This window comes from Centruroides sculpturatus, unplaced genomic scaffold (assembly GCF_000671375.1).
Source record: "Centruroides sculpturatus isolate CEXI.00-Female unplaced genomic scaffold, Cexi_2.0 scaffold184, whole genome shotgun sequence".
In the NCBI taxonomy this organism is placed as follows: Eukaryota; Metazoa; Arthropoda; class Arachnida; order Scorpiones; family Buthidae; genus Centruroides; species Centruroides sculpturatus.
In genome coordinates, this window is record NW_019384494.1 from 508,475 (window position 1) to 517,973 (window position 9,499).

General features: G+C 24.3%; 2 protein-coding genes across 3 annotated transcripts in view; one reads left to right on the top strand and one right to left on the bottom strand.

The window, feature by feature from the left end:
- Positions 1 to 2,867, top strand: part of LOC111621855 (bone morphogenetic protein 3-like) — an 18,197-nt gene extending 15,330 nt beyond the window's left edge. For both annotated transcript variants that reach the window (XM_023364114.1, XM_023364113.1), the window contains one exon: positions 2,554 to 2,867. In XM_023364114.1, coding sequence (XP_023219882.1) covers positions 2,554 to 2,745 — 192 coding nt within the window. In that variant the 3' untranslated portion in view covers positions 2,746 to 2,867. The remainder of the gene's footprint in view (positions 1 to 2,553) is intronic.
- Positions 2,868 to 7,848: 4,981 nt separating this feature from the next.
- Positions 7,849 to 9,099, bottom strand: LOC111621857. The gene has a single exon (XM_023364115.1). It carries the CDS (start codon positions 8,961 to 8,963, stop codon positions 8,526 to 8,528), a length of 438 nt encoding a protein of 145 aa, XP_023219883.1. The 5' UTR covers positions 8,964 to 9,099; the 3' UTR covers positions 7,849 to 8,525.
- Between the last annotated feature and the right edge of the window lie 400 nt (positions 9,100 to 9,499).

A 9,499-nucleotide genomic window follows, 5' to 3' on the forward strand; every position in this document is an offset into this window, starting at 1 on the left:
TATAGTTAAATTATATATTAATTTATTTTAAGTAAATATTATTTGTTTACTTATTTAAAAAATTTCTCAAATAGAAACAGACCAAAAAACATTCTTTCTTTTATTATAGGTAAAAAGAAATGTTTAATTTATTAAATTCAAAAAATAAAAGTAAAATCTTAATATATTTTAAGTTTATAAAAATATTTAATATAAAATTAAATTTTGTTATCATAAAAAGTTGTTTTTTAATTAAATTATACGTCTTAAATTCATAAATTTTTAAGAATAAAATTAAATTAAAACTTTTCCTATGATAGTTTTTAATTATATTTTCATATTAATGAGTAATTAATGTTTTTGGGAGAAAAAATTATTTTCTTTATGAGGTATCCAGAGGCATTTTTATACCTTTATGATATATCGCGCCATCTGTTTGTAATATTTATAACTAAATTAGGTTCAAATTTATGTGTAATCATTTTAACTTTTCCATTATAAGACTATATTAAAAGTTATAGCTTATAAATTTCTTAGCAATCAAAAACTAAAATGATTACTCTATTATAAATCATTATAATTTAATAATAATGTTTATCTTGGCTAAATTAAGATAAATTCTAATGTCTTATTAAATATTTAATTTAATATTTGAGGTTGTGAATAAACAATGACGCATAATGTAACTCTATTCTCTTATTAATTGCATATTAAAATTATTTTTAAAAAAATACAATTTTCTTTTAAAATTAATTTAATTAAATACACATATTGTAATAAAAATTTTTAATTTAAAATAATATTTTTTTTAATAATACAAACTTTATTTAATGTTTACTTTACTTTAACGTGGAGAAAATTGTTTATCAATTATATAAACAAATATTTTAACAAATAAAAATTTATATAATAATATCACTTCGATCTATATTTAAACATTATTAAGAGTTTACTATATTGATTTTACATATTATTTAATTAATAAATATATTATATGAAAATATTTTAAGACATTAAAGAGAATTAAAACTTTTAAAATAAATTTAAAATGTTTTAAAGTAAATAAAGTTATTAACATTTCAATTATTAATTATGTAATCGAATCTATATAGCTTAATATTAAAGCATTTAGATATAATTTAATCTGATTGATGTTTAGTTTAAGGTATTTACCTTCAATTGAATCTGGCATGCCTTTAATTTAATGCTTAGTACTATATACAATTAAACATGATTTACCTTTAAGATATTTACATAGAATTGAATCTGATATGCTTTTAATTTCAAGCATTTCTATGAACTGAATCTAAATTAACTTTATTTTATGATTTTACAATTAAATATGATTCACTTTTAATTTAACGTATTTAAATACAATTGAATCGGCTTAATATAAGATACTTATATTCATTGTTGAACTTGGCATACCTTTTAATTTAATTAGTCATATTTTAATGAACCTGATACATCCTTTAACTTATACTTTAAGAAGTTCAAATAAAACTGAACACAACACATTTAACTTATGACATTTATATACAAATTTAAAGTGATTTACTTTAAATTTAAGGTATTTGCATATAAATAAATTTTATGTATCTTTAATTTAATATTTATATACAATTAAATCTGATTTAACTTTAATTTAAGGTGTGTTAAATTCAATTGTAATATCTGCAATCTTACTGATGAGTATTTACTTTACTAAATCAATTGAAAAACTTGCTAAGTAGCAAATTTGCTTGATGATGGGGTGACATCATCGTTTATCACTTTTACAATTTATTCTCGCATATTGGACCCAAGGCAATGATCGATAAAATATGTCTCAAGCTAGGGTCAAACGATAATAAAATAAGTAACTATTAATTTTTTTAAAATTTAATTTAAAAATAATAAATGATTTTATAAATAAAAATCGATGTTAATAAAGTAAAAATAGAATAAATTGCATATATTTTTTTTAAATTGAAATTAATTACGAGTAATTTTTTATAGCGTAATCGATGCGTGTTTTTCATTAATATATAGGTCATATAATTAATAAAACATGCATAGTAATTGGTTAATATTTATAAATAAGAAATACCTTAATTGTTTAATGTTACGTATACATTATAACTAACCATGTGTAAAAATTATCGATTGGTTTACAGATATTTTGCATTTGTGTAATTGATTAATGTAAGCCAATATAACTAATCATACATGAAAGGTATTGATTAATACATGTGACTAATTGTGTATGCTAATCATCGGTTAATATGTGATAAATCATATGTAAATTATTGATTTAAGATGAATAATGCATGTTGCATTTTATTCAATTGTTTTATAGATTAGCATAAGTTAAAATCTCAGCAAATGACCTAACGTAATGTCTTTTTAACTGTAACTTCCCAACATGTAGAACGCGAACTATAAAAGTTAAAAAAGAGTATTTAGTAGGAAATTATATATTACAGTTAAATCGAAGATGTTTTTATTTTCAAAATTCTATATTATATTATAAGATGATATAATGTTTTAATTATGATAACAATATTAATTAATTAATTATTTTATTAAAAACAGAATCTTTTCCCATCAAATCATGCAACCATCCAGAGTTTGGTTCACTCATTGAGCTTGGATCCAAATGTTCCCCCGCCGTGCTGTGTTCCTGATATGACATCATCAGTGACTCTTTTATATTTTGATGAGGACACAAATGTTGTTTTGAAGCGTTATCCACGCATGACGGTCGATAGTTGCGCTTGCCGCTGAATCACTGTCTAAATATGTACTAGAATTCTCAAGTATTTGACAATTTCCCCATGTTTACATTCCAATTTATGATTACTTGGAATGTATGTAATTGTAGCATTTTTCTAAAAAAAATTCTCCATAAAGATTGATAAAAAAAATATATATATTAAACTATAATAGATTTCGAAGTAAAGTTTGGAAAATATTTAGAAACACTTTAAAATAAATAATAAAATTTAAGGCATCATTTTTTCATTTAATGTAAATTGATATAACTCTCAAAATATTATCATAGTAAATATATCTAATCAAAGAAATTAAAACAGGAGGAAAGAGTAAGTTGGTTTTCAGATGGAACCGAACTCAGGTGTTTTTAATTTGTCAAAGATAGAATAAATATAATTAAGAAATTTCCAAAAGATGCATTCTCATCGTAATCTAATACAAACTTCCTTTTCTCTTGATTTGTTTATTCAAACAGGTACGTGTTTGGTATATAAGAAGGTTATTCATTGAATATTATTTGCTTATTAGCAAGAATAATTAATCAGTTATTACATGACTCGGCTTTTGTATTCAATAAACTTAATAAATTATTTCAATTAGCTAGAACTGAAAACAAACTTAGAAGTCTTTAATGAACAATTTTCATGCCACATTGTGAACTCATTGCAAAGTTCTTGCAAAGATAACTCCTGCATCATAAATTTTTGAAAAAAGTTCTTTAAATGAAGTCATGTAACTGTTGCATTCTTTGAAGTATTCATGAATACTTGCACAGAGTAAACAAAAAAGAATGTCTAAAACAATCTTATCAATGTTAATGAATTATTTCATCAAGGTCTCTTCAAATAAAGGATACTTTGTTATAATGAAAATTAAAATATGAAAGAAATGTCATGGTTCGCTTTCAAATTAAGGTTAAACTAAACAATAGAAATGTTTTTTATATTATATATTAATTGAAGAATATCGTTTTCTTATAATAATAATTGTAGAATGAATACTAAACGAAAAAATAACACACCAATACTGGGCATTATAGAGATTATTGCTCCGAATGTTTTATATAATAAATGGTCTTTATCTTGTGCCATTTGCCTCGTATGACGAATTCCTTACTTTAAAGAAAATCGTACAAAGAGTGACCAAATCTTATATTATATAGAAAATGATGTGGAGCCGAATTACAACAACTGGACTATCTTTTAAAGTACAGAGAAATATGAAACATATTATAAAACCTTAAGCATTATGACTAAGATCGTTAATGATGGTAATAATTAAATTCATTATTAATTTATAGGAAGAAAAAATTGTTAAGTAGAGTAGAACTTGAGGGAATGTGGGGACCCAGGACTAATATTATAATCCATTCGGTTATTTCATTTGATAATATATTAGAGCATTCTTATTATTATTAAATATAATAAACTAGAAAAATATTATATTTAGAAGAAATATATATAAAATCGCATCGAAAATTTTAAAATAATTTTATAAGTAATTATTACAATAATTTTTTGAATAAATATACTCTATTACCGGCTCTACACTGAAGAAGTTTTATTAATATAAATTATGTTTTTATTTAATGTAAATTTAGTATTTAGTTAGGTTTTTATTATTCTTGATAATGTATTGATATATTATTTACTATCTATAAAATCAAAATTAGTTTACAATTTATTATTATAATATTAAAATTATCAATAGGAAAGCTTTTCATATAAATTAATATTTTTATTGTTTATCAAAATGATTTTTGTTTTATTGTAATTGAAACAATTAGAATGTCTTTTATTACTTGTAAACATACATAAAATATTTCTCGAGTAAACTCGTGTGAAAATTAATTATAATGAGTAATTTATTCCTTACCATTTATCTTTATATGGAGTTTATATTATCTGAAAGTTCTGTTTTATAACTTTCACGGGATGAATATATATATTTAAGGGATTCGAGTACATGTATATTCGATCTATTCAAGAACGTAAACTATATATTATCGTCTATTTTAAAAACATGGTCCAATATAGATGGGTACAGAATAAAACTTATTCTGCGTTTATCTACAAACATTGTAGATAGGCCCAGAAATAAGGGGATCAGGCTCAGAGAAAGAGAAATCGCAAATTTAGTCAATTATGTAAAAAAATACGAAAATGATATTAGTTCTTTTTAGAAAATGATAAAAATTCTACTTTTATTTATTTCATTCTAATATTCTCAGAGAGATTCATTGTAATCATTATATTCATTCTAATATTCTCCGTAAGACTGAGAGGAGTGGGTATTCTCGCANTCGAATTTTGTAAGTAAATATATAATAATATTTATTTATTGTAAAGTGCATAATAATAGTTAAACGTCAATAAATAAGTATTATCAACTAGTAGGTTGCGAAACTACAAATTAGGCAACATTATAGTTTTATACTGTAAAAAGCGTGTCTTAAAAAATGTCGTAATATTAAAGAAAATAAGAATTATTTTATAAATAGGTCAGAGTTGAACTGATAAAAAGTAAAAACGGTATAAGTTTAATTTAGCTGCCGTGAACTTTGAGTTATGAACTGTTTTCTGTTCTTTTTCCTGAATAAAGACATTTATTTTGATATAATACATGCATATTTTTTGTTGAATGTATTCACTTAATCTGCAACTTTAAGAGATTCCTGTGAAATTTATAGTCTTTCGATTAATAAAAAAGGTTTCTCAGCTTTCCTCTAGATCCACAAGAATTCAGAAAAATCTATTTTATGAATAAAAATTTATTTAAAAGGAAAAGAAAAAAATATATAGAAGTTCTACCAAATTAATGATAAATTTTGAAAGAAATAAGATTAAAATACGATACAAGATTTTAACAAAAATTGGTTGCATGAATGATGCTTTAAGAAATTAAGTGTCTGCGTTTAGTTTTCAATCTGATAGTCGTTTAAACAAAAATGTATTCAATCAATTTTCGTTAAAATCTTGTAACATTTTTTACTATTCAAAAAAATAAATTTGGCAGAAGACAGTCTTTATTCAAGAACTATTTTTCTCTTAAATCTAATTTCTTTCTTTATCATTTCTTAAGAAAAAAGGATATTAAAGGATTATCTGACAAATTTCTCTCTAATTCGTGTTGAAACATTTATATCAAATTAAATAATGTCTTTTTAACTGTAACTTCCCAACATGTAGAACGCGAACTATAAAAGTTAAAAAAGAGTATTTAGTAGGAAATTATATATTACAGTTAAATCGAAGATGTTTTTATTTTCAAAATTCTATATTATATTATAAGATGATATAATGTTTTAATTATGATAACAATATTAATTAATTAATTATTTTATTAAAAACAGAATCTTTTCCCATCAAATCATGCAACCATCCAGAGTTTGGTTCACTCATTGAGCTTGGATCCAAATGTTCCCCCGCCGTGCTGTGTTCCTGATATGACATCATCAGTGACTCTTTTATATTTTGATGAGGACACAAATGTTGNATTGAAAAAAAGGCTTTTATATGTATTAAAACATATTCTATAAATATAATTGATACTTTTTGATAACCTAAAAAACATTGTGGAAAAATACACACAAAATTTACTCGCGTGGGTCTGTCAGACATTCCTGAGATTTTTCAAGACCATTCATTCGCTGTAGGGATAATGAAAAAATAGAAAATATTTTTACAAAGCAATAATGAAACTATAGTCTTTTCCAGAATAAGAACGGAACTGAAGTTCATTAGATTATTAAGAGTTAATTTATAAATAGCACAAAACCTATTTAGAACATATATTAGAAAATTATGACATGTTTAAAGTTTAATAATCTATTTGAAATTTCCGACAATTATACAAGAACTTTGAGATTATAAAAAATACTTCACATGGTGTAATATCACGTGATGTTTGAATTTGCGAAATTACGGTGGTGCTGTGATGCTATTCAAAATCCAAGTGTTATTCTGAGAAATACTTATTGGGTTCATTTGAATGATTTTCGTAATCGAAATGAATTATTCAAATCTGTAAAATTTTCTTTTTTAAACTAAATTCTTGTCATTTTTACGATTTTTAACTATGAAATAATAATTTGCTTACGTTAAATTTTCCACATTAAGCATAAAAATGTGAAAGTCTTTTAAAATTTCATTACTAATAACATAACACTTAGCTTATTATTTTTTTAAAAAAATGGAAGAAAATGGGGATATTTCGAGGGAACAATCCAGAAAATGTTCTATATTCATTCAAGAATTTAAGCGCCGTAACCTGAAAGTATTGTTACATAAATGCATATTTTACAGTGACATATCTATGTTATTGATCTATTTATTCAAACCATTTCGAATTTTATATAATTGATGAATTTTATGATTCTGACCTATTTCTTCGGTTCTCAGGATAAAAATCCAATAGTCATACATTCTTCACTTTGACAATCGAAAGTATTGGCTGATATTGATTTTTTGTGGCCATATCGCAGAGAAAACTATATATCTATATCCAATAAAAGTTTTCAGTGAGGTTTAATAATATTTTAAAATAAATTTTTAAAACTAATCTATACTTTTCTTCTTCTTTTTCCTGCCTTTGAGCCTTTAAGACTCTTGACAATTTATTCAGCCCAATATTTTGCAAAGTCTCATACAAAATATAAATACGAAGCCTTTGCAAAATACTATACTGAGACTTAGTCATGAATAGAACTTCTGTAAGCCTTTTCTAAGCCGGGTCTCTGCAAAAACCCATTGTATACACTCTTGAAATCGTCTCTATACGGCAACAAACACAGTTTTAATTATGGAAAATTGTATCTTAAAATATTTAACAAAATCTGTAGATTTTATAAACAAATTATTGCAAATATTGACAGCCTCGATTAAATTAATTAGTATTCCATCTTTTAAAAAGTTTGTTTTTCTTTATTTAAATTCTAAATAAATAAATTTCTTCTTTAAGAAAGTACAAAATTTTGTAACTTTTTAATAAAGAAAACAATTCAATATCAAACTGTTAGAGAAAATTAAAAGAAAAGGAACAAATAATCTAATTGAATTCATATTGAATTTTATTCAAACAAACCAAAATTTGGTTTACAACTACATTTTTCACCTTTGTATTTTATTAAAATGACATCATTTTATGGTTAATTTTTACAAATTCATTCGAATTATAACAAATACAAGAATTTATCGACGTACTTCTGTTGATAATCTTTAAAACATGAATATATCTAAAAACTCTTAAAGCTAATGTTTATAAATATGTTTTAATTCCTAATCGTTTTGGACAGATTTATTTTGTATTTACACATGTCGTATACTACCGATACCGCATACAGTTACAAGAATCAGTGTAAATTGGCTGGAATCATGAATATTTAAAAATTAGCACAAGAACAATCAATACCGTGTCAAATATATATATGTATATAATATGTATATATATCAAACTTTCAGAACTGTTATTGATATACATACAATTCTAATCATTTAAAAACTATCTAATTAAGTATTATTAATAATATTTCTCTATGAAGTTAGAAAAAGACATTACATGAGAAATTTATCCAAGATTATCGCATGCAAATATTGTTTTTTTCTTTTTTTTAGAGTGGTCGACGGATATTAATGAAGGCGCTATCGTTTACAATCATTATCAGATAACAAAATTTCATTCTGATTAGTGTTATGTAACATTTTAAATGCTACAATTTAAAATTAAATAATGATAATTGTGCATTAAACTAAAAAATAATAATAATAATAATGAAATTATTTTAAAATTAAAATCTATTTGGCATTTTCGTGATCTCTTCTTCGTATCATAGCAAAATGAGTAAATTGTAATTTACCGTTCTTCTTATTACCTCTTTCCAATATTCCAGTCATACTATAACCCATACGAAAATCATTAGTGGAAACGTGAGATGTCAAATACATTTTGCAATCGGGTTCATCACTCTTTTTAAACTTCCCTTTGATATACATAGTTCCTTTACCAAGATCTGTAATCTTACCCCATGTAGCGTGTCTTCTAGTACCGCTAACTTCTGTAATCTTGCAGATACTCCTACTCCACCACGGTCGTTTAACAATCCAATAAGCCGAAGGAGCATTACGAGCCCAACCTTCATCAGGGAACAACATTATCTTGTTTGGAGAACCTTCATGATTTAAAATTTTCCTGCAACACTTGCCGTAGTTTTCGTAGTAAAATAATTGCACCATGACTAGTTGAAATCGATAATATCATCAAGGAGAGTCGTACATTGCCCGATTCTTTCACTAAAAATGTAATATATAAGCGTTAAAATGGATAAGATACGAAATGCTTCTGTGTCACATTTCCTCCATCTTCTGTATCGGATCGTTCCAAATAAGCAAAGACGTGCGCTTGCGTCGAATTTCCATCACGTGTAAAGCGGAATTACGTTTCCACTTCGGATTATCCGATCGATCGATGTTATATTTCCCTTTCCAACTCGCTATTCTTATCTTTCTCCTATCTTTACTAAATAAAATAAAATATAGTAATATTAATACTTCACACTTAACTTGTGTAATAAATATCAACAATATTTCAACGTGCTTATTCTTGATATTGATATCACCCATTTATTTTAGTTATATTATATCACATCTTAATGTTATCAAAGGGTTTCCATTCATATATTTTCATGTTTATTTAAATTACTTTTAGTGATAGTTTTTATACAATTCTTCTTTGATTTATATTTTTATATTCACTAAATTTCAGGATGACT

Coding starts and splice junctions, on each gene's coding strand:
- LOC111621857 (XM_023364115.1), bottom strand. CDS start 8,963: ATGGTGCAATTATTTTACTACGAAAACTACGGCAAGTGTTGCAGGAAA.